General features: G+C 34.4%; 2 protein-coding genes, 1 long non-coding RNA gene and 1 pseudogene across 3 annotated transcripts; 2 read left to right on the top strand and 2 right to left on the bottom strand.

The window, feature by feature from the left end:
- Positions 1 to 6,702: 6,702 nt before the first annotated feature.
- Positions 6,703 to 8,972, bottom strand: LOC114182049 (sporozoite surface protein 2-like). The gene is made up of 4 exons (XM_028068791.1): positions 8,896 to 8,972; positions 7,990 to 8,232; positions 7,399 to 7,881; positions 6,703 to 6,976 (listed from the first exon to the last, which is right to left on the bottom strand). Exons 1-4 carry the CDS (start codon positions 8,970 to 8,972, stop codon positions 6,703 to 6,705), a joined length of 1,077 nt encoding a protein of 358 aa, XP_027924592.1.
- Positions 8,973 to 13,778: 4,806 nt separating this feature from the next.
- LOC114182048 (disease resistance protein RPP2B-like) lies at positions 13,779 to 15,105 on the top strand (the record flags this gene model as incomplete). Its single annotated transcript, XM_028068790.1, has 2 exons — positions 13,779 to 14,420; positions 14,509 to 15,105. Coding segments are annotated over 2 exons (660 nt in total), but the record flags the coding sequence as incomplete, so codon positions are not given.
- A 1,163-nt stretch (positions 15,106 to 16,268) lies between these two features.
- LOC114181790 lies at positions 16,269 to 20,138 on the top strand (annotated as a pseudogene).
- Positions 20,139 to 20,409: 271 nt separating this feature from the next.
- LOC114181793 lies at positions 20,410 to 23,442 on the bottom strand. The gene is made up of 2 exons (XR_003603926.1): positions 22,803 to 23,442; positions 20,410 to 22,662 (listed from the first exon to the last, which is right to left on the bottom strand). It is a non-coding gene; the product is annotated as an uncharacterized LOC114181793 (long non-coding RNA).
- Between the last annotated feature and the right edge of the window lie 2,110 nt (positions 23,443 to 25,552).

Below are 25,552 nucleotides of genomic sequence, written 5' to 3'. Positions count from 1 at the left end.
TTTTCATTAATATAATATAATATAATAAATATGATAATTATTTTAGAAAATTAAGTATTTATATTACAATAGAATATATTAAATATTACAATCAAAATATACGTAATTAAATTTAATAATTATATAAAAAATAATTGAAACGTATTCATGTAAATATTATAAATATATGAAACATTACAAATAAAATATAAAAATAATGTAATATTTATTTTAGAAAATAATTAACTAGTTTTGTGATGAATTAAAATATTAAATATTAATATTAACTTAATTATAGTAGATTAGGACATGTCTATTTCGAAGTTGTATAAAAGATATTAAAAAAATACTCATTTAAAATCAAACACTCACACAATGCTTGAATTTGATAAAAATGACATAAAAGTCTTGATTTAGAAGATGCTGAAACTAAGAAAAGTTTGATTAACAAAAGAATTTGTTGTCACTTTGGAAAGAGATGGGGCGATTATGATTAAACATTTGAGGCTCAACTTCTTATGAATAATTACTTATATTTTTGTAAAAATTCATAAAAATAAAGTAAAAAATCAATAAATCATTTAGTTATCAACATGACTTAGTCCAAATTACAATTTTTCTTTTTCATTTTTTATTTTATTTAATTATATTTAAATCCTTATGTATATTATTAACTTTAATTAAACACATGAATATATATATATATATATATATATATATATATATATATATATATATATATATATATATATATATATATATATATATATATATATATATATATATATATATATACTTTCGTGTCTCATTTTTACAAGTTTTTTAAAAGTATAGCAATCAGTCTTTTAAATTCTTTCATCATATTTATTAAACCCAAATTTTATTTACCCACATCTATTGTACCTTACAAACATAATCTTACAACAACAAAAAATTGTTTACTTAATCGATTATTTTTCATAAGTGTGGAGTAGTGTGACGACCAAATTTTTATTTTTACTTTTATTTCTTTTTATTATTATTATTTTTTATATTATACTTGTAAACAAAATTTAACACATAATTTTACGATAACATATAATATATTTAAAATATTTATATATTTGACAATATTCTATGCATTTTAAATTTATATCATTTGGTATATATTATATTTTTTACACTAGAAGATGAAGAAGTATTATTTATTTAGTTTTCCCCTCGTAGGTTAACCTTTAAATATGTGGAGGAAAAATGTTATGGATAGGATTCACTTAGACTATTGGAGGTAAATAAAAAATTACTCAAATTTGTCCTTCTAAGATAATCCGCGCATTTGGAGCATTTAGGAATGTAATGGTAGAATTTTCATTGTCTTGTAATGTTACCGAATTATTTACCGCATTGGTTTACCATGCGTTTCTCAAAAATACTACTACTATATCGGCAAGGAATGAGTCAAGCATGTTAGGGACACCATCTACGATGAGATTATAATATTTTTTGTATATACAATCATAAAATAGGGAAGTGAGACAAATATCACATAAAAAATATAACATATCTCAAGAAAATAAAATAAAATGAAAACTCTTTCAAATTCATGAAACTAGGTTTTTATCATACTTTATAAAGTTTTTGATTAATTTTGTAGTGACTAACCAGGATAAATAAGCCCCATCATGGCCAACAAAGTAATCCAAAAACATCTCATGTTAAGTAATATCTACTCATTTCAATCTCTAAGATCATACCTCCAACTACAATAATCAAATATTTATTTATCATAAATTTTATTTTTATATTAAACTATATAATTGTATAAATAAATAAACATAACCATTGTATAACTGGGAACAAATATAGATAAATAACGAACACCAGTACGTGACTGGAGATAAATATAAATAATTAAAGAAAATCAATATGTAACATGAGGTAAATATAAATAAATAAATGAGAGTAATATAAATCAAATAAATAAGACCAGTGCAAAATTGGAGATGAATAAAATAAATAAATAAGAATGAGAACTAAATATAAATTAGAATGAGGTTGAAGACACCTTACTTAAGGTAAATATAAAAATAAAATAATTATGAAGAGATAAAAAACATTATAAATAAACAGATAAAATGATAAATGTCTCTCTCTTTAACTCAGAGATTGGAAAATATCTTGCACCATTCAACTCTGATTTTTCTTTGCTTCTTACTATTATGTTTCTCCTTTTATCTAATGTGCTTCCCTCTTTTTTTTTTTTGTTTTGTTTGTTATTAATTTCACTCTCCTTGGTTGCTTTCACTGTACCATCATTATATGATAAATAGCAAAGATTCATTCATTAAATACACCCAATCCTATCCAAAAATTTACAATACAAGATAAAAGATAAACCTATCTATTTATCTATCTACCTATATATATATATATATATATATATATATATATATTTATTTATATTTATAAGACCCATAAGCGAAAAATTAAATTAATTTATAAAACTATTGTATGAGTTACTAATAAAATTTTCATAAAATGAAATAATCAAATTTAGCTTTAATTGTTTCCATAAAAAAATAACTTCTAATTAATTTATTTGTTTTTATTTATATATACTTTGTACAACATATATGTTCAATTTTTAAAACAATAATTAACATGTATATCAAGAGAAAAAGTTGAACTTAAATACTTTTATCTAAATCAAAGAGTATCGAAGAATAAATAAAATATTTTGGCGTTTGGGAAGAAGCTTTTCCATGTAGTAAATGACCAGGAGTGCATACCTTATCAATAAATGTGATGAAATATATATATATATATATATATATATATACACGAAGTGATCTCCTTCACCTGGACAGATGATGTTGACAATCTCGAGCAATTACGAGCACTTGCTGGAGGATGTGATTGGTTCAGCCCTGGAAGCAGAATAATTATCACAACTCGGGATAAACAATTGTTGGCAACTCATCAAGTTACAAGAACATATGAGGTGAGGGAATTGAATGAGAATGATGCTCTTCGGTTGCTTACGTTGAAAGCTTTCAAAACGGAAATGGCTGATCCAGTTATGAGTTAGTATTGAATCGTGTAGTAACTTATGCTTATGGTCTTCCATTGGCTTTAGAAGTAATAGGTTCAAACCTCTTTGGAAAAAGTATAAAAGAATGGGAATCTGCTACTAGACAATTTAAGAGAATTCCTAAGAAAAAAATAAATCATAGAGATACTTAAAGTAAGCTATGGAGCTTTGGAGGAAGAAGAGAAGGTTGTTTTTCTTGAGATTGCTTGTTGCTTCAAAGGATATGCATTGAGAGAGGTAGAAGATACGCTTAGAGCTATTTATGATGACTGCATCAAACATCATATTGGTATGTTGGTTAAAAAATCTCTCATAAAGGTTAGTCTGCTTAGTCTCAAAATCATGAAAAAAATGAAGAAAATATTTGTTCTGCATACTGCGCTAAGTGTCACTGAGATTCGCTCGGCGCCTTGACTTGTTTTACAGTTTTATTTATCACGCTTAAGCGCCTCTTGTTCAGGCTTAGGCGTGTTTTTCTGTTTTTCTATTTTTTTTTTCGTTTTTCTATTGTTTTGTATAGAAGATCTTATGCCTCCTTGTTGTACACATACTATTTCCTTTCAAAAATTTACATCTTTTTCGTATTCTCTCTTTATTCTTTTCGTCTGTTCTTTTGTTTTTCTTTTCTATACGGTTTTCAATCATTTCAAGGTTTTAATATCATGTTAATGAGGTGCATCCAGAATCACACAGTGTTTTCCAAGATGGTATGAAAGCTCTTCATTTGAAGAGCTCTAGTGTGTATATCTGATCTTTTCTTTTCTTTTTCTTTATTCTTGTTTTCTTCTTGCTTGATATTGTTATCTTTATTCTTGTTCTTGTCTTGATATTATTTCTCTTGTTTCTCATAATCTTGATTCAAATAATTATCATTCATGGAGTAGATTTTTGATTACTACTTTAAGTTCCAAATATGAACTTGAGTTTATAGATGGGACAGTTGTTTAACTTGATATAGATGATTTTTCATATCAAGCATGCAAGAGATGCAACAACATGGTGCTTTCTTGGCTGGTACATTTGGTTTCTTCTGGAATAAAACAAAGCATTTTTTGGATGGACAAAGCCAAAGACATCTCTTAAGGATTTCAGAGTTGCAGATGAAAGCCTCTTCTCTGAGACAGGAAGATCTTTTGATTACTGAATTTTCTATATATAATGCTAAGAATTATTTGGGATGAACTTAATAACTTAAGACCTTAACCTTCTTGACCGGATGCGATGAAGTTCTTAAGAGGATTGAATGATCAAAAGAAAAATATCAGCTCTCATCTACTTCTCCCTGAAAACGAATCTGGTAATGACTGCATAAAACATGTTGCTCATCATCTTAGCCAATTCACTCACCACTCAACACCATCAAACCTATATGTTTATCCTTCAACATCTCAAACAAGCTCTTGGATCTTGCTGACAAAAGTTAAGTCTAATTCAAAGATTTTAATGGTTTTGATTGAGTTGTATGTCTGAACTCACGTCAGTCTGTTAGTGATTCCATTATTTCTAGAAATCCAAAAACAACCAACTATCTCTAAAAGTTCATCAGAAGATGAATATAGAGTCATTGCTTCTACCACATGCGAAATAGTATGCCTCATGTATCTCATGCAAGACCTTAAAATTAATCTTTATTTTAAAATGTGTAAAATCAAATTAATTTAAATATTTAGTGGAGTGATTTAATATATAAATTGAAGAAAATTATTTTAACTGTTATGAAATAAAGTCAATAACCGAGAGAATAATAGATAACAGAGAAGAGAAAAAACCATAGAGAATAGAGAATGAGAAAATAGGGAGCAACTCATTTGTGTATTATTATTGATAGGAAGAGTCCTATTTATAGATACAACATGTAATCCATAAAAGAAACAAATCAACTTAGTTAATACAAATATTTACATAAAGAGTAATGAATCATATGAGTATCAATCATATGAGTAGATGTGTTAAATCAATGAACAATCATTAATTCATAACGCTCCCCCTTGAGTGTCATTGATAAAATAATGTGCCTCGTTAAAATCTTACTAGGAAAAATCCTTTGTAATAAAAAACCTAGTGAAGGAAAAAGAGTACAACATTTTGTATTCTTTAATACAATATTGTTCATCACATATTCTATTTCTCCCCCTTATGTAAACTGACATCATTAAGGTGACGGAGTCCGAACTTGTGAATCATTTGCTCAAAAGTTTTTCTTGGCAAAAACTTCATAAATAGACTTGTCATATTTTCACATGAATGAATTTTTGGATATTTATATCATCTTTCAATTGAACAATACATTATTGTCTTCATATATGGTTGTTGATTCCATCTTTGTCGGGGATAGTCACAAGTTTCTTGCACATGTTGAATTATAGACCTTTACCAAACATATTCACAACTTTCCTCGTAATTTTGTATGATTAGAGGATGTTGCTACTATGATTTGTTTCATATACCTTCATGAAACCATTGTGCTACATAGAGGTGTCAATTTGGCCCCTAGCCCATGGGCCAGCCCTGACCCACTCTTCATAAAGCCCCTTTTTAGGGGGCCCCCAAATGAGGGGGCCAAAAAAAAGCCCCAGCCCCCAAAGCCCCCTCTCTAGTGGGTTAGGGCTAGGGCTAAGGTGGGTTAGCCCCCCAAATAATACTACATTAAGCTAAAGTCAAAGATCAAGTTGAGCGACCCAGACGAGCCCGATGACCCGGACGGGCTCGACGACCCGGATGGGCCCGATGACAAGGACTGGCCCGACGACCTGGACGGGCCTGACAACCCAGACAGGCCAGAGAACCCGGACGGGCCCAATGACCCAAACAGGCCCAATAACCCGGATGGGCCCGATGATCCAGACAAACCCAATGACTCGGACAGGTTCGATGACCCGTACGGGCCCGATGACTCGTACGGGATCGACGACCCAAACATATCCAACGACCCGGATGGGCATGATGATCTAGACAGGCCCAATGACCAGAACAAGCCCGATGACCCGTTCTGCCCGACGACACGAACGAGCCTATTTGGGTTGTTGGGCAATTCTGGATCATTGTGCTCGTCCGGCTCATTGGGCTCGTCCGAGTCGTCGGGCCCGTTCGTGTCGTTGGGCCTGTTTGGATCATCGAGCGTGTTCGGGTCATTGGGCTTGTCGGATCGTTGGGCATGTCTACGTCGCCGGGCCGGATCGGATCGTTGGCCTCGTCCCGGTCGTTGGGCCCATCTGGGTAGTAGGGCCCGTTTGTGTCGTTAGGCCCATCCGTGTCGTCTAGTCTATTTGGGTCGTAAGGCCCGTCTATGTCGTAGGGCCTATCCGGGTCGATGGGCCCGTTCTAGTCGTTGGGCTTGTCCGGGTCGTCGGGACTATTCGGATTGTTGGACCCGTTCGGGTCGTTAGGCCCACCCGGTTCGTCGAGCCCGCTTAGGTCGTAGGGCCCGTCTAGGTCGTCGGGCTCGTCCAGGTATTCAGACCCATCCGGGTCGTCAGGCTTGTTTGTGTCGTCGAGCTCGTCTAGGTCATTAGGCATGTCCAGGTTGTCAAATCCATACGGGTTTTCGGGCCCGTCCGGGTCGTAGGGCTCGTTCGGGTCTTCAGGCCCGTTTGGGTCATAGGGTCCCTCCGGGTCGTCGGGCCCGTCCGGGTCATCGGTGTCGTTTGGGTCGTCTAGCCCATTTGGGATTCGAGCCCGTCTGGGTTGTTGGACCCGTCCATGTCGTCAGGCTTGTCCGTGTTGTCGGGTTTATCTTGGTTGTCAGGACCATCTGGGTCGTTCGGGTTGTCTGGCCCTTCCATGTCGTCCAAGTCGTCGGGCTCGTTCAGGTCATTGGGCTTGTTTGGATCATCGGGCCCATTCGAGTCGTCGTTCTTGTCGAGGTATTTGTGCAGGTTCGGGTCGTTCGATCTCTTCGGGTCGTCGTGCTTATCCAGTTCGTTTTGCCTGTCCCACAGATAGTGATATATTTTAAAAAATAATATATTTTTCATGTGGAAGATGAAAGCCCATGGGTTGGCCCTGGCCCACAGGAATTTTGTAGGGTTCTTGGCCTTGTGGGCTTCTTTGTTGGGTTTTTTTTTTCAATGTGGGCTTTTTTGGCCCTAGCCCACATGGGTCAGGGCCAAGCCCTGTGGGCTGGGCCAAATTGACACCTCTACATAAGGGCCCGATAACCCGTATGGGCCCGACGACCCTAACATACCCAACGACCCGGATGGGCACGATGATCTAGACATGCCCAATGACCAGAACAAGCCTGATAACCCGTCCCGCTCGACGACACGGACAAGCCTATTCGGGTTGTTGGGCAATTCTGGATCATTGGGCCCGTCCGGCTCATTGGGCCAGTCCTTGTCGTTAGGCACCTTCGGATCGTCGGGCCCCTTCGGATCGTCGGGCCCATTCGTGTAGTTGGGCCTGTCTGGATCATCGGGCGCGATTGGGTCATTGGGCCTGTCGCATCGTTGGGCATGTCAGGGTCGTCGGGCCCGTTAGGATCGTTGGGCCCGTCCCGGTCGTTGGGCCCATCTAGGTCGTAGGGCCCGTCCGTGTCGTCTACTCTATCTGGGTCGCCAGGCCCGTCTATGTCGTAGGGCCCGTTCGGGTCGTTGGGCCTGTTCTGATCGTCGTGCTTGTCCTTATCGTCGGGCTTATTCGGATCGATGGGCCCTTTTGGGTCGTTAGACCCGCCCGATTCGTTGGACCCGTTTAGATCGTAGGGCCTGTTCAGGTCGTCGGGCCCGTCCGGGTATTCGGACCCATCCGAAACGTCGGACCTGTCTGTGTTGTCAGGCATGTCTGGGTCATCAGGCGTGTCCAGGTTGTCAGGTCCATATGGGTTTTCGGGCCTGTTCGGGTCATCGGGCCCGTCCAGGTTGTCGGGCCCGTTTGGGTCATAGAGCTCATCCAGGTTGTCGGGACTGTCCGGGTCGTCGGTCCCGTCTGGATCGTCGGGCCCGTCTGGGTCGTCGAGCCCATCCAGGTCGTTGGGCTTATCCGTGTTGTCGGGTTTATCCTGGTTGTCAGGCCCATCTGGGTCGTCCGGGTTTTCCGGCCCGTCCGTGTTATCGAGCCTGTTCGGGTCGTTGCGCCTGTTTAGATCATCGGGCCCATTCGAGTTGTCGTTCTTGTCGAGGTCTTCGGGCAGGTCCAGGTCGTTCGATCTATTCGGATCGTCGTGCTTATCCAGTTCGTTGGGCCTGTCCCACGGATAGTAATATATTTTAAAAAATAATATATTTTTCATGTGGAAGATGAAAGCCCATGGGTTGGCTGATAAGTGCCAAAATTCAGTAAAGATTCATAACAAACTCTGGCACTTATGCTTTAAATTGGTGTTCATTTCATATTGATTCTCCCTAAATCTAAGTTTCAATCATAGGCTTCCAAGTTTTGAATTAAAGAAATCATTTGATCCTATTTTGTGTGTTTTTCAGGAGAGATTAAAGAGAACTCAAGAAGAGTGAAGGAGAAGCAAGAAATAGAGAAGAAAAGGAGGAAAATCTGCTACAGGTCGCTCAAAACTAAGGTGTTTCGCTCAAGCTAGGACAGGCTCGCCCAAAAGTTAAAGTCTTCTCACCTAAGCGAGACACTTGCCGCCTTTCTCGCTCAAGCGAGCTTGATCTCGCTTAAGCGAGATTTCGTGAAGAAGCCACGCCCAATTTTTCAATTCTCGCCTAAGCAAGGACATGGTCGCCCAAGCGAGACATTCCTTCAACGTGAAGAACTCTATCTCGCCTAAGCGAGAATGAGTGGCCCAAGCGAGACCCTTCCTTCATGCTGAAGTACTCTATCTCGCCCAAGCGAGACTCAGTAGCCCAAGCGAGAGTTCGGGCTGTATATATATTTTGGAGGTTCAGAACTGCAGAGAGCTTGGAATTTTGGGAGAAGAACAGGTCCGTGCTGCAGAGCTGCTACCAGGAGCATCACAGTTTCTCATTTTCTTCTTCTTCTTCTTAGCTCATAGGATTTTGTTGGCTACCATGAGTGGCTAATCTTCTCCTTTGGGATTGAATGTAATCTACTCGAACTTGGATGTAATCTGGTGATATTTGTATATAGCATTTCTGTTTTACTCAGTATTGGTATTATTGTTTTACTCTTAATGCTTACTTCTATCTGATCAATAGATGTTTTGATTTTGATTTTTAGATCTGACTGGAAAGTATTTCTGAAAATCTGATTTGAACAATGATACTTGATATACTGTGATGCTAGGAATAGATCTCAATATATCAATTGCTTTTAACACTCGACCGTAATGCTGGATAGTTTGTTGAATATGTGAGGAATCAATATTCAAGAAACTAATCTTATGAATTTTATACGCGAGGGATCGGTATAAATGATTTTTGAGTGTGCATCAATATTGGTATTTTCAGATGTTATATATTATATTCATCCAGATTACAGACAAGGGAGATAGATGAAATTCAATCCCAGTTTCTTTTACTGTATTTTTCTAAACTTTTCTACTTTTACTATATTAATTTCATGCAATAGTTAATGTCAAATCAAATTAAAACCTTTGTATATATATGCTGATCGAGATAATTAGTTATTTTAACTGAATCCGTTCCTCGTGGGTTCGACACTCCTACTTTAAATCATTATACTACAGTTGACTTTTGGTACGCTTGCCAAGAGGACAACAAGTATTTTTCCCTGGCCCACAGGGCTTTTGTAGGATTTTTGGCCCTATGGGCTTCTTTGTTAGGGGCTTTTTTTCAATGTGGGCTTTTTTGGCCCTAGCCCACATGGGTCAGGACCAAGCCCTGTGGGCTGGGCCAAATTGAAACCTCTAGCTACCACATGTGAACAAACATCTTGTTTGTGATCAACCATTGTGACATTGTGAGAATATATAAGATAACATGCATATACATAACCCATTGGTCTGAATCTGAATCATTTGGATGAAATAAGCTCATATTCGTAGTACCCTTAAAGTAACGAAGTATATGTTTTACTCCAAACCATTTTCTTCTTGTAGTTGAAGAACTATATCTTGCTTAACAAATTTACAGCAAATGCATTATTAGATCGAGTATAATTAGCAAGATACATTAGTGTTTCTATGACACTAAGATATAGTGCTTCTGGACCAAGAAGATCATCATTTTCTTGAGGTCTAAGAAGAGTCTTTATCAACATCTAACGACCTCACAACTATTGAAGTGCATAATGGACATGACTTGTCCATTTAGAACATTTTAAACACCTTAATTAAATAAGCATCTTGACGTATAAAAACACATTTATTTAAATACTCAATTTCTAATTTCAAATAAGACTTTACCCTTCAAAGATCATCTCAAATTATTTCTTTGAGTAATCAATTGTCTCTGTGAGCTCATTAGAAGTTCCAACGATGTTTATGTCATCTACATAAACAATAATTATGGCAAATTCATTTTTAGATCTTTTCATATAAATACAAGAACAAATAGGATAATTTCTATATCTTCTTTTAATAAGTACTCAATAAGACGGTTATGTCACACACATCCTCATTGCTTTAATCAATAAAAGAGCATGTTCAATTTTATTGAATAACCCTCTTTAGAATTTGTCTTGTTGGACAAATAAAATCCTTTAAGGATTTTCATATAAATAAGATTCTCAAAATAACCATACGAATAGGTTGTAACATCATCCATTAGATGTAAATGCAAACCTTGTTGTGCAACTAGGATAATCGAATATTGCAATGTTGTTGCATCCAATACTAGTGAATATGTTTTTTCACAATTTCATCATTCTTAATTTGTTTTTTGTGCAAAAATCCATATGTACCCAACGGGTTTCCCAACTTTAGGTGTGCGAACTATACGTCCAAAAACCTTTCATTTAGCAAGCAAATATAATTATGTTTTTTTGCATATTTTCATTTTGGCCAATCTTTTCTTTGCCGACAATCTTCAATGATCATTGTTTATTGATCCTCATTGTCATTCATAGCATTCATCGCTATATTATAAGTAAAAGTTTTGTCAATGTTAACTTCATCTTAGTTCCATATTATATGATTCATGACATAATTTATTGAGATCTCATCATTTTGAACAATTTCAGGTACCTGAGGTTCTTCTAGAACCGAATCATTAATTATATGAAATGAATCTTTTGGAATTTTCACCTTTTCGAGTAGGTCATCTTGCATTTTAGCTCCCTCTCTCATTCAAGAGTTTTTTATCTTTGGAACCAATTGGCCTACCACGCTTCAAGCGTGTCTTTGGAATTAACAAACCGTAAGAGAATGTTGATAATTTCTCCAATATACTTTTTTTTTTACTCAATCGTAGAGATATAAAGATATTTCATATCTTTTTTATTGTTTGTCTCAATATAATATCTATTTAGACAAATATCCTTGAAACTTAATAAGTTTTTATTCAACTTCTTGGTAGAAGTATTAAAGCTCTTCTAGAGCCTTCAAATATATTTGTAGTACTATAAATAATACTAACATTGATGTCTAGCACTATCAAACAATAGAAAAATTTGTTACTCTTGAGAATTTTATAAGTTGTTGCATTGTCAATAAGACACAACCTCTGGTACTAGTGTCAACATTCATTCTTCATATAAACATAAATATCAATATGATTTTTTTTAACACTCCCATAACTAATGAGGTGATCGGTGATCAATGCGTCCATTTGATTTAGCAAAGAAAATAATAGTATCAAGATGAGTAACATCCATATGGCTATAATTAGAATCACCATCTTCATAAGCAAAATGTGTTTCTATGATCTTCACATTATTTGTAAGATGTTTTGGTGTACAATAAGTACAACTTAAATGGTCTTTACCATTGTAAAGATAATATATACTTTCATCTTTTCTTTTGTCAATATTTTCAAATTTTCCTTTTTCCTTTTTCACATTATTATGCCACTTCTGATGACAAAAATGTGTCTTTGAAATTTTCTTTATAACCATGTCCATAATCAATATCACGATCACGATCATGAAAATATAAATCAAATGTTGCTGCATTCACTTCTGGGAATGGAGCAGAACCAATTTGGACAGGTTTCATGATTTTTTATCAAAAGCTCATTGCTTTGTGCAGCCATACAAAGGCATGAAATAGATTCATAATATTTATTGTTGCATTCACTTATAGGAATGGAGCAAATTAGGCGGATCTTATGATTTTTCATCAAAAGCTTTATTGCTTTGTCCAACCAGCCATACATAGGCATGAAATAAATTCATAATATTTGTGAAATCTCTTTTCACAATATTTTTGTTGCATGAGCAAATTAGTTGTTTAGATGCTTTATTTCTTTATTTAATGGTATCTCAATATCCATTGCATCTAAATGTATTTCAATATTTAAAATCCAATATAAGGAATTCTTCCTTGTAATATCAAAGGTCACAAACAAATTTTGCAACATTTTGCGTGTTTAGAACTAACACATAAAATAATAATATTAATAATAATAATCATCAAAATAATAATAATAATAATAATAATAATAATCACCATCATAATAAAAATAAAAATAATAAGACGGAGATGAAAACTGATAAAGTCAAACAATTCTTATCACAAGAGGAAGAATACAAGGTAAACTTATAAATTGAGAAAGGATTAGAAAGAGCCTGGATTGAGACACGCAGAGCACTGTCGTTAGAGAGACAAAACTTCCACTGGTCCTCAGTTGGTTGAAGCATCGTGCTGATAACGTGTTATGAAATAGAGTCAATAACAGAGAGAATAATAGATAATAGAAAGAGAAGAAACAATAGAGAATAAAAAATGAGAGAATAGGGAACAACCCGTGTATTATTATTGTTGAGTCCTATGTATAGATACAACATGTAATCCATCTAATCCATAAAGGAAACAAATCAAATTAGTTAATACAAATATTTACATAAAGAGAAGTAATGAATATTAATCATATGAGTAGATATGTCAAATCAATGGACAATCATTAATTCATAATATTAATATATATATATATATATATATATATATATATATATATATAAATTATAATTAAATATGTAATATTATTAGAGTATTAAAAAGGAAAGAAAAATTAAGATTGAGAACAAAAAGTAAAAAAAATAATAATAAATAATAAATGTGACAAAGAAACAATTATTCTAAATAAATCACATATATATATATATATATATATATATATATATATAAAGAAATAGTGCAAAAAAACATTTTAAAAGCATTATGAATAAATGTGGATTATATATATTCATTTTAATCAAACAAATAAATTTTAATCGAACCGTTTGGAGAGATAGAATTAACAAAATAAAAATGGCGTATAGTGTATATTATCTTTATAAGATGGAGATAAGTTTAACATTATTGTGTTGACTACTGTTGCATTGACCAAAACTGGAGCATACTAGAAAGAGACCAACAGAGATATTTTCCAAAAGTTTCACGCGTTTAATGTACAACAGGAGGACCCACTCTAATTACTGTTTCATACTTTACTCTGCATTACCTTACATTTCATTGTTTGAATTTCATGTTTATTCAAAGTTTGATTCCATATTGTCCCAACAAGCTCAATTTTCAGTCCAGACTTTGCCATAGTTGTGCTCTCTCAGAACTATGCTTCTTCCTCCTTCTGCTTGGATGAACTCGCAACCATCCTTCACTGCCACACCTAAGGATTGTTAGTTATACCGCTCTTTTATAAGGTCAACCCTTCTGATGTTAGACACCATAGAGGTAGTTATGGAGAGGCATTGACTAAGAATAAAAAAAGGTTCAAAGATAAGAAGGAGAAGTTCCAGAGATGCACAATTGCTCTCATCTCATCAAGTTAAAAGAGCTTATGAGGTCAAGACATTGAATGCAAAGGATGCTCCTAAGTTGCTTACATGGAAAGCGTTCAAAACGGAACAAGTTGATCCAAGTTATGTAAAGGTCTTGAATCGTGTAGTAGCATATACTTCTGGCCTTCCATTGGCTTTGGAAGTAATTGGTTCCAACCTATTTGCAAAAAGTGTGGAACAATGGAAATCTGCTGTTAATAAATATAAAAGAATTCCTAACAATCAAATCCTCGAGATACTTAAAGTAAGCTTTGATGCTTTGGAGGAAGAGGAGAAGGGTGTTTTTCTTGACATTGCTTGTTGCTTCAAAGGATATAAATTAACAGAGGTCGAGATTATGCTTCGTGCTCTTTATGATGACTGCATGAAACATCATATTGGGGTGTTAATTGAAAAATCTCTCATAAAGGTCAGTCAGAGAGGAACAGTTGAATTGCACGACTTGATTAAGGACATGGGTAGAGAAATTGACCAGAAAGAATCACCTAAAGAAGCAGGAAGGCGCAGGAGATTATGGTTACCAAAAGATATAATTCATGTTCTAAAACACAACACGGTAAGTGAGACAGATTCATGAATGAATGGTTTGGTTTCTCATCTTGATTAACCTTTTTTGTCTCATATAGTCATGTTATATTTAACAGGGAACTAGTGAAATTTGAAATGGTGTGTCTTCATTTCTCCACAACCGACAAAAGAGAAAGGGTGGAATGGAATGGAAGCTAACCGTCTTGAATTTGGACAACTGCAAACCTATAACTCGGATACCTAACGTATCTGAACTCCGAAACTTGGAGAAACTTTCATTTAAAGAGTGTGAGAGTTTAATTGAAGTGCACTACTCAGTTGGTTTTCTGAAGGATGCGAGAAGCTTGCCAGATTTCCACCTCTCAAGCTGCCCTCTCTTGAAATTCTTGAACTTTCTTTTTGTTTCAGTCTTGAGAATTTTCCGGAAATGTTAACAAAGATGGGACGCATAATGAAAAAATGGGCTCAACGGTATCTTCAAATGTAGAACACAAGAACACAACTTTTCGAGCCTTGGTTTCAATTTTCTACAATGTTGCTGTAAGATGGATGCATAGCAGAGACATCCAAACACCTTGAGAGGAGTAAATCAGACTTGAATCCAATATTATGTTGTCTGAGTTTATTACTTTATATATTAAATCAATGGGTTTGGAACAAACTTAAATATATTAGGAGTTATGATAATTAATGTATTAACCGTGTTGTGGTAATTAATGTACTAACAGTTTATAATCATTTTTGTCTGGTTTGAGTACAACTGTCACAAATATGTGTCTGTAAATTGTAATGTTGATTGCATGAATAACAACATCAGCAGAGGGTGAATCAAGTTTTTTCATAAGAGAGAATTTGTTGTCTACAAACAAAAAGAAAAAAATGATGGCACATTACTTTGTACGTTATTAAACTGCAGCATCTGAAGCAGTCGGACTCGGAGCGTGTTTTTGGTTGGCATATGCTTCCAAGTTCCAATAGTTCTGGGAAAGAAACATTTTCAATATTTCAATAAATACCTTTGTGCACGGAACGAATCTTCAAAAAGCTTTCAAGTAATACCTTTGCTGAAGAACAATCAAGATATTACAATATGGGATGCAAAGAAACTGACTTCTAAATTAAGGATTCATCCTACTTTAACTCAAACAAACAACATATAGTGGTTAAAACTCGTAGTTTTTTCAAAATTTGGTGCTTCAATAGTGACGAAAGTATAAATTTGCTTGTTTCTACTGCCAACAAATTTACACATAACAAATTTATACTTTATTATGTGTAAATTTAAACAGATCTGCAAATTATTCTAAATAATTGTGTGTACACTTTATTATGGGAAATTTCTAAGACGACTTAAATGTCAAGACCTGTCTCGTAACGTAGATAGGGGTTGTGCATGGTGTTGACTTTTGAGAGAAAAGAGAGGGAAAAAAAAGAGATTTTCCATAAAGTTCATTCCGAATAATTAACACTGGTATGGTATTTCCTGTATGTTTGGTATACTCTGCGTTACATTTTCTCAGTCTCATCATTCAGTTTGATTTTGGAGACCAAACAAGCCATCCACACAACTTTTTCCTCATTTTAAGGGACTAAAAACAAATCTTCAAATAGCACTTTTGCTTTTTCTTCTTTACTCAGCTAAATTAAGAACCCAGCTAAACTCAGTTGTTCGATATAAAACCAATGATGATCCCTTTATTAGAACAATATAGAATAAACTCGGTGTTTCAAAGGTTAATACTTTTAGCAAAATCATTTTTAATGTACAGTAAATATTTATTTTATCTCTGACATCTAGTTTTCCAGATAATTTTAGACGAAGATATGAACGCATCTTCCTTTTTCTTCTCCTTTTGACTACGTTCATCGAAGATCACGGGTTACGCAGCCTGCAATTTATTTATTTAAAAGAAAGACATTGCACTGCACTTCACACTAACTCTACGCTTCAGTCCATATATAAATTTCATATTTATTTAAAGATTAACTCCATATACACTCTAACCTCTCATTTAATGCCAACAATCACCTCCCGAACATTCACCTATGATGTGTTCCTCAGCTTTAGAGGGGAAGACACGCGCTATGGTTTCACTGGCAATCTTTACAAAGCTCTTTGTGACAAGGGAATTCACACTTTCATTGATGATGACAAGCTTGAGAGAGGAGAGAAAATAACACCAGCACTTATGAAGGCAATTCAAGAGTCTATGATTGCCATCACTGTGCTCTCTCACAACTATGCTTCTTCCTCCTTCTGCTTAGATGAACTTGCAGCCATCCTTGACTGCAAGAATAAAGGGCTACTTGTTATACCCCTATTTTATAAGGTGGACCCTTCGTATGTGAGACACCAGAAAGGCAGTTATGGAGAAGCATTCACCAAGCAACAGAAAAGGTTCAAAGATAAGGAGAAGTTGCGGAAATGGAAGATGGCTCTGCGTCAAGTAGCTGACTTGTCTGGTTATCATTTCAAAGACAGGTACACTACCTTACCAATCTTCCACTTCATAATTTTGTTGCCTTAAATTTCACTTCAAGATAAAAGAAACATTTGTTGTCCTTGATACTAATTTGTTAAAACCTTTTCTGTTTGAAACAGCATTGAATATGAATACAAGTTTATTGGGAGCATTGTTGAGAGGGTCTCGAGCGAAATTAATCGTGGTTGTTGTTTACACGTTGCGGATTACCAGGTTGGACTAGATTCACAAGTGCTTGAAGTTAGGAAGGTGTTAGAGGTTGGATGTTATGATGGTGTCCACATGATAGGCATCCACGGAATGGGTGGTGTAGGAAAATCAACACTTGCTCGAGCTGTTTATAATAGTTTAATTGCTGAGAATTTTGATAGTTTGTGTTTTCTTGAAGATGTTAGAGAAAAATCAAACCAAAATGGTTTAGAACACCTCCAAAGCATCCTTATGTCACAAGTATTAGGAAAGGAGGAGATTAACTTAACAAGTAAGCAACATTCAATGATAAAGTGTAGGCTCAAGAGGAAAAAGATTCTACTGATTCTAGATGATGTTGACAATCTCGAGCAATTACGAGCACTTGCTGGAGGATGTGATTGGTTCGGCCCTGGAAGCAGAATAATCATCACAACTCGGGATAAACAATTGTTGGCAACTCATCAAGTTACAAGAACATATGAGGTGAGGGAATTGAATGAGAAGGATGCTCTACGACTGCTTACATTGAAAGCTTTCAAAAAGAAAAAGGCTGATCCAGATTATGTGTTAGTCTTGAATCGTGTGGTGACTTATGCTTCTGGCCTTCCACTGGCATTAGAAGTAATAGGCTCCAACCTCTTTGGAAAAAGTGTAAAAGAATGGGAATCTGCTACCAGACAGTATAAGAGAATTCCTAAGAAAGAAATCATTGAGATACTTAAAGTAAGCTATGAAGCTTTGGAGGAAGAAGAGAAGGTTGTTTTTCTTGACATTGCTTGTTGCTTCAAAGGATATGCATTGAGAGAGGTAGAAGATATTCTTGGAGCTCTCTATGATAACTGCATGAAACATCATATTGGTGTGTTGGTTGAAAAATCTCTATTAAAGGTTAGTATACTTAGTACAGTTGAAATGCACGATCTGATTGAGGACATGGGTAGAAAAATTGATCAGAAAGAATCACCGAATGAACCAGGGAAGCGTAGGAGATTATGGTTACCTAAAGATGTAATCCAAGTTTTAAAATACAACATGGTAAATGAGCTTCACCAATCATTAATTTGCCTTCTTATCTTGATGCAGTCTTTGTCTATCGTAGTTCACATCATATATAGTTATTTTTTTCTGGACAGTTTCTAAATTTTTCTGTTTATATTAGTTTTTAAACTCTCTTAATTGAGGTCTTACACTTACGTTGTGGTTGATTCGTGCCATTTTGCAATATCAGGGAACAAGTAAAATTGAAATCATGCGTCTGGATTTCTCCATCTCTGAGAACGAAGAAACAGTAGAATATGATGAAAACACCTTCATGGAGATGGAAAACCTTAAAGTACTTATCAATAGAAATGTTAAATTTTCCAAAGGTCCCAATTATTTTCCAGAAAGTTTGAGAGTACTGGAATGGCATCGATATCCTTCAAATTGTTTACCATCTAATTTTCATCCAACCAAACTTGTCATATGCAAGTTACCTGAGAGTTGCTTTGCGTCATTTGGGTTTCATGCCTCATCGAAGGTATATTTTCCTCATCTTGTAAAGTGATAAATGTACTTCAAATGTATCCATTGGGTTCTTATTTCCTTCCCTTATTGTTTTCTTTGCAGAAGTTCGAGAATCTAACAAGCTTGAATTTTGACGACTGCAAACTTCTAACACGAATACCAGATGTATCTGATCTCCAAAATTTGGAGAAACTTTCCTTTGAATGGTGTGATAGTTTAACTGCAGTTCACGACTCAGTTGGTTTTATGACTAAACTTAAAATATTGAGTGCAGAAGGTTGCTCAAAGCTCACGAGTTTTCCACCTCTTCACTTGACCTCTCTTGAAAGACTAGAACTTTCATATTGTTCCAGTCTTGAGAATTTTCCTCAAATATTAGGAAATATGAAAAACATAAAAAGACTTGAACTGATTAACCTTCCCATAAAAAGAGTTGCCGAATTCGTTTCAAAATCTCACGGGACTCAAAAATTTACTTGTGAATTGCGATTTTGTTCGGTTAAGTAGCATTTTCATGACGCCTGAACTGTCTAATTTTAGAGTTTATAACTGTAAGGGGTGGGAATGGGAAAAACCAGAAGAGACTCAAGAACAAATGGGCTCAATCGTATCCTCAAAGCTAGATGATTTTATGGCTCTCTCTTGCAACCTCAATGATGATTTTCTTTCAACAGGTTTCACGCAGTTGGCTCATGTGAGTTATCTATGGCTACAGGAAAGTGATATCACGTTCCTTCCTGAATGCATCAAAGAATTTCACAACCTGCATGCTCTTGATGTGAGTGATTGCAAACTTCTTCAAGAAATCAGAGGGGTCCCACCAAAATTAAAACATTTCAAGGCAAAAAATTGTACATCATTCACTTCCTCAGGTTGAAGCGTGTTGTTAAACCAGGTTTTGTGTTGTTTTTAATGAATTTGATTTGATAACAGATAGTTTCATTTGATGAATTGTTGAATAGATGAACTGTGACTAGCAGAAACTTCACGAGGCTGGAGGGACAGTATTCATCTTTCCAGGAGGAAGTGTTCCAGAGTGGTTGGATAAACAAAGCAAGGGACCTTCAATTTCTTTCGGGTTTCGAAATAAATTCCCTGTCAAAGTACTTTGTCTTCTTATTGCACCTGTACTGGGCCCTTTCGACTTGACTATACCCATGGTGTCCATCAATGGAAAAATTAGAAAATCTCTTTTTCATATGAATAAAGAAGTTAAGATTTTGGAATTGGATTATACACATCTCTTTGACATACGAGAATTAAATTTCGAAGATGATCTTATGGGAGTGTCTACAGAATGGAAGCAAGTGGAGGTCACCTATGAAGGTTTGTTTGATACCTCCGTCATTAAAGCAACAGGAATTCATGTAGTAAAAGACGAAAGCAGGAGCGTGGAGGACATTCGATATGATGATCCTTGTACCAACAATAAAGAAGACAGTCATCTCAACACTTTCCAATCCTTTAAGCAGTACCATTATGTTATGGCATGTATAAAGGTGTTACCTCATGTATTAATATCCCTTTATCTGCACAGAGACTTTGGAAATCTATACTGATGTGTATTCTCCTTCTCCATCAGTTCTCAACACTTGAACATTGTGTCCACTTTGTTTCTTAGCAAGCCGTTTAAACCTTTTAAGCACATCCAAAGAGTCACACTTTCTTTTTAGCATATAAGTCCTCATTTTCCTAGTCACATCATCAATCAATGTGATGAAATATCTATTTCCAGCAGGGGTATCAACCTATATTAGCCCATAAATTGTGACACATGTTACACTATAATCCTTTCGCCTTTCCAAGCCTCAACGTACCCAACCAGAATTTGTTCTCTTTAAATCTAAATCATAAAGTATTTCCCTATACAGATGAAAGAAAAGGATAACCAGAACCTCACACTTCAATCCTCCATCTCTTTCAAAATAACAATTGAATAAGTAAATACCAATTAGGCTCTTATAAATACACTTAAACTCCATAAGAACCTGTTAAACAGACGAATTTGGACTTTTTTACTGAATTTCAGGTACTGCAGAAAACAAAGGAAATAACATAAAGAAGAATAGGTAATCCGGCACAGAATGAGAGTGAGCAATCCCAATATAACAGAAGCACACAACACTCCTTTATGCTCTAGCTAACTCTCCCCTGATTGAAAAAATTAAGGCCTTCGATGATATATTTCTAAAAAGCCCTATCCCACTTAGAAGGTAGATTCCCATCAATACCACATAACTTCCGAGTTACTTATCCTCATTGTTCTAGTTGTACCACTCTTTGCTGGATCACATATAAGATCCTTTATGTTAAACTTTCAAAACTAGGTTCAATTAACCAAATCTGCTATTCATGTTGATAGAACAAAATATTAAGAAATATCACATGCTTTTTCATTTCAGATAAGGAAATAGTTACAAGTCAAAGGTTTCCTACCTCCTTTTATTTGGCTCTGTCTGACATGTAAAATTTCTTGTTTTCTAAATTAGTTCCATTGCATAACAATTCAATCACTCTATTCGGCTCGGTGCTTTCCATTGATTTTATTTTATTTTATTGAAAGTGAATTCATATCATCTACAAACTTACAGTTATCTATAGTTTTAAAGAAAAATTTGGATTTAAGTGTTTCAATAGAGTGATTGAATGCTATGCTTCACAATTAGTTGGACAAACAATGACATGCTTTTGGACTTCTTCTACACTAATATGAATTCAATAGCTAAAGCATAATATAAACAACTGGCACCTCTTCTACTTTCCATATCAGGAATGGAATGTTTGCAGTCACAGATTCTAAATCTGCAATAAGCAAGCCCTTTTCTAAGCAACAACCACAAAATAAAACCAGGGGTTTCAACCAATATTAGCCCATAAATATCTGAATGGATGACTTTCAACTTCTCAGTTGCCTTTTAGGGTAAAAATTTACAAAATTTTCCCTTTGTCTGTTTGCACTGAATACACTCCTTACACAATTCATCTGGAAGCAGTACAATAGGCAATCAAAACACCATATTTCGTTGGTTGAGCTGATGTAAATCTCTGAAGTTCAAATTTCTAGATCTAAGATGCAAAAGCCATTCATTTCTATTCACTGCACTGGCAAAACACTGACATTTCAAAATGCTCATTCTCACCCGAAATGTCCTGTTTTGAGACAAGTTAGCATGTATAACTAACCTTCTGTTCGTATCAAAGACACTCAAAGAGTTACCTTTCATTGTCATCATTAACCCTTTCTGCAATAGTTGACCCAAGCTTAAGATATTTGTGTTCAAACCTGCTACACACAACACATCTTCGATAATGACATCTCTGCCATCATAATCTTTTAAACCATATGTTCATTGCCCATAGCAATCAGTGAATCCTTCCATGAGCTGCCTCATTTATACGAACAAACTAGTCTTTTCTACTAGTCATATGTGTTGAACATCCTGAGTACAAATAACAAGATGATTCATCCACAACATCAGTGCCAGTTTGAGCCATCAACATTATCGCTTCTAAATCAGAATTATCATCTTGTGCTAGATTTGCATCGTTTTTTCGGTTTATTCTTTGCTAGTATAAATGAGGCAGCTCATGACAGAGATAACATTTCGAAGATGTGTTGTATGTACCAGGTTTGAACACAAATATCTTAAGCTTGGGTCACCTATTGCAGAAAGGGTTAATGATGACTATGAAAGGTAACTCTTTTGAGTGTCTTTGAAAAAAAAAATTTTCTTTACTCCCTATCCATCTTAGAAATGTCGAGAAAAATGACCAAATTTTTTGCAATTATAACACATAACCTTTTTATCAAACTTCCACTCCTTCCTTCCACTGGAAGAAGCATTCACCTTCTAATCTTTAGCCTTTGTAGAGTCACCAGAACCATTAGAATTGTGATCAAGTTTTTGTTTATGCCTTTTCTTTCCCCCTTTATTCTTCCCTTTATAACCAGACCTTGCTTGGAGAGCTTGTCCTTGGATGTGTCTTCTTTCATTTATCCTGTAATCATGCGCTTCAAGCAAATGTTGCAACTCTTCGATCTCCATGGTCAAACCTTGGAGGTAAAGTTCTCATAATCTTGTCCACAACCTGCTGATATGAGATGTTATCTCAACAAGATCCCATAGCATGAACACGTGTTCTTGAATTTTTTCAAAATAATCTGATGTGGTTTCACTATCTTCCATAGTCAGAAATTCAAAATGTTGTAGTAGAATTTGGAGTCTTACCTTCTTGATTTTATTACCATCATCATAGGTCTTGACCAAAATTCCCCATTCTTCTTTGGCGATGGCTGCTTTTGAGATTTTGTTGAAGATCTTGGGACTCACACGTTGATAAATGAGGAACTATTCCCTGCTATCAAGCTTTTGCTGAACCTTGTAATTTTTCTTTTCTTCATCGGTGATCTTCGACCCCAGTTCTGACAGCTCATCGGCCACCACTTCTGCAGCATCTTGAAAGCCAAAGATGGTTAGCATCTTAATCTTCCAATCATCAAACATCTTGCCGTAAAAAACTAGCAACACCCCTTGTATCATTCCAACCACTTCTTTTTTATCAAACTTGGAGGTTCTTCTATCTTCTTGTTTCGCTCAAGAAACCACACCACAATATGAAGAATCATTCTTGGCTCCGACACGTCACTTGGAACGCGTTTCCCGCTCCCGAAGCGGACACCGACGCGGAGGCGGAGCAGACACCTACACGACGCGGTGTCCGAAGTTTGCTCATGGATGAGATGCGGCCATCAATTTGGACACTGCATCAGATACGCCTCCATTTATTTGGATTCCGCATCAGATACGTAATTTGGGAAAAAATTTCGCGAATCCCAAATTTCAGAGTGAAAATTTCACGAGTGCAACATTTCCACATCTATTCACGTTTAAGATATTCATTGTATATTATATATACGTATCAAAAAATTGATATTTTTTAGAGAATAAAGGGAAACTAAAAAAAAATTAAATTAAAAAGGAAATTAAAGGATAAAAAAATTAATCTTTCTTATCCTCTATCAAAATAAAATAAAGATTAGCAACAAAAATAAAATCTATAAAATATATAAGATTTGATATTTTAAATGTTTATTTTATTTTTTTTATTATAAAATATAATTATTAGATTATATATATTTTTATAAAATTCACTTAGTATATTTGTTTAAGATTTTATATATATATAACGGTACAAAAATATAACGGGAGAGAATCCAAAATTCACCTTTATAAATGATAAAATAATCATTTTAAAACTCATGAAAACCAGTTAAAAGTTATGAGGTATAAAAGAAGAAGTTTTTTTTTTCTTTGTAGAAGTTGATCTATTCTATACCGATGCTACCCAACAAGATGATGTCATTTTCATTTCTTAAGCAATCTTTTCCCATTTTGTATAATATTTAAATAATAACTTATAAAACATCATATATCTAAATTATAAAAATATTTATAATTTATTGAATAAATATCTAGTAATAGCCATGTCAGGTCCATTTCGATATGATGGTTATTACAAGTATATACAAAATTAATTTAAATAACTTCAATCTTTGTAATTCATACAAAAATTAATTAAAACTGCTTTGAAATTTAATTATTTAAGTATTTTCCATAGATGTATTTTCAATTTAGCTGTCGTAAAATTAATTAAATTAAAATATAAAATAAATATATATTTTAAGATGTTACTACCTTCCTTGTAATAGACTTTTCGATATGAAATTTGACTCCGAAATAATTTTTTCTTTAATTTTTTTGAAATAAATATTAATAGTATCTTTATTATATTTTAATTAATTTCTTTGTCCTAATCTAACTCAATTAGACTAATATTTTTGTTTTGGTTCAACCTCAAATTTGTAGAAACACTCCATCTGAATTATCTGATAAACATTTTTTTTGCGTCAATAATAACACTCAAAATTCTATTTATATTAAGTTTATGATGAATATTTATGCTTTCGAGCATGTTTAGAGGGAGGGTTTTTAAAAAACTTTGGTTAAAGAGTGATTCTTCTGTAGTCTATCATAGTTTTTTAGATCAACGAGTGATTTGTTGGAGTCTTAAAGGGATATGACATTCGTGCTTGCCTTTTCATAAGCATATGCACTCCAAAGTTTTTCATGTTTTTTGTGAAGAAAATCATTGTACTGATAAATTATCTAATTTACCTTTAATTCATAGATAACAATATAAGTTGTTTAATATTTTATCTTCATCTATTTTTTAGACTCTTTTTTATAATAGATATAGTTTGTCTTTATTTCCTAAAATATAATTTTTATTATGATTTTAATGTAGTTCCTTATGCTTATGTATTTTTTGTTTTATTTTTTAGTAAATTTTTATGTGATGACAAATGATTAATGGACATTAAAGTATAAATAAGATCTCAAAGTCATAATGCTAGTCTACCTTATTGGACTAATAACACTCGTTATGATAATTCTTTCATTCATGTTAATATTATAAAAATTAAATTTGTAATTCTATTTTTCATCCTCTAAATTGTTCAAATAGTATAAGTTATGACAGCTAATCGAATGAGCTTCAACCAGACAAATTCTACGAAAACAATTAAATAATCCATAAACAATTACTAATCTGCAAAAAATAACTTGCCGCCCAAACCAAAAATATATAAAGTTTGACATTCAAAAACAAAATATGTTGAATGAGCCCTCTTTATCCTTACAAAGAGAACAAATTCACTCTCTACCTTATATCTATTATGCATATATAAGTTTTCATAAAGCAAACATGTTTTTTTAGATTTTGAATAATTTTATCAAACACTTGGGAAAAAAAAAAAAACAAAGTTTTAGATATTATTATATTATGGTTGACTTCATGAAATAAACATCTCATGCATGATAAAAAAAATAAGTAATCCAACCTCAAATGTATACGTGAAGATAAGTTTAATAACATCAAACCACAATAAGAGTGCAACTAGTAGAACAAGAGAGAGAAC

This window comes from Vigna unguiculata, chromosome 4, assembly GCF_004118075.2.
Source record: "Vigna unguiculata cultivar IT97K-499-35 chromosome 4, ASM411807v1, whole genome shotgun sequence".
Taxonomy (NCBI): Eukaryota; Viridiplantae; Streptophyta; class Magnoliopsida; order Fabales; family Fabaceae; genus Vigna; species Vigna unguiculata.
Note: the sequence above shows the minus strand (reverse complement) of the source record. Positions and strands in the feature narration are given on the sequence as shown.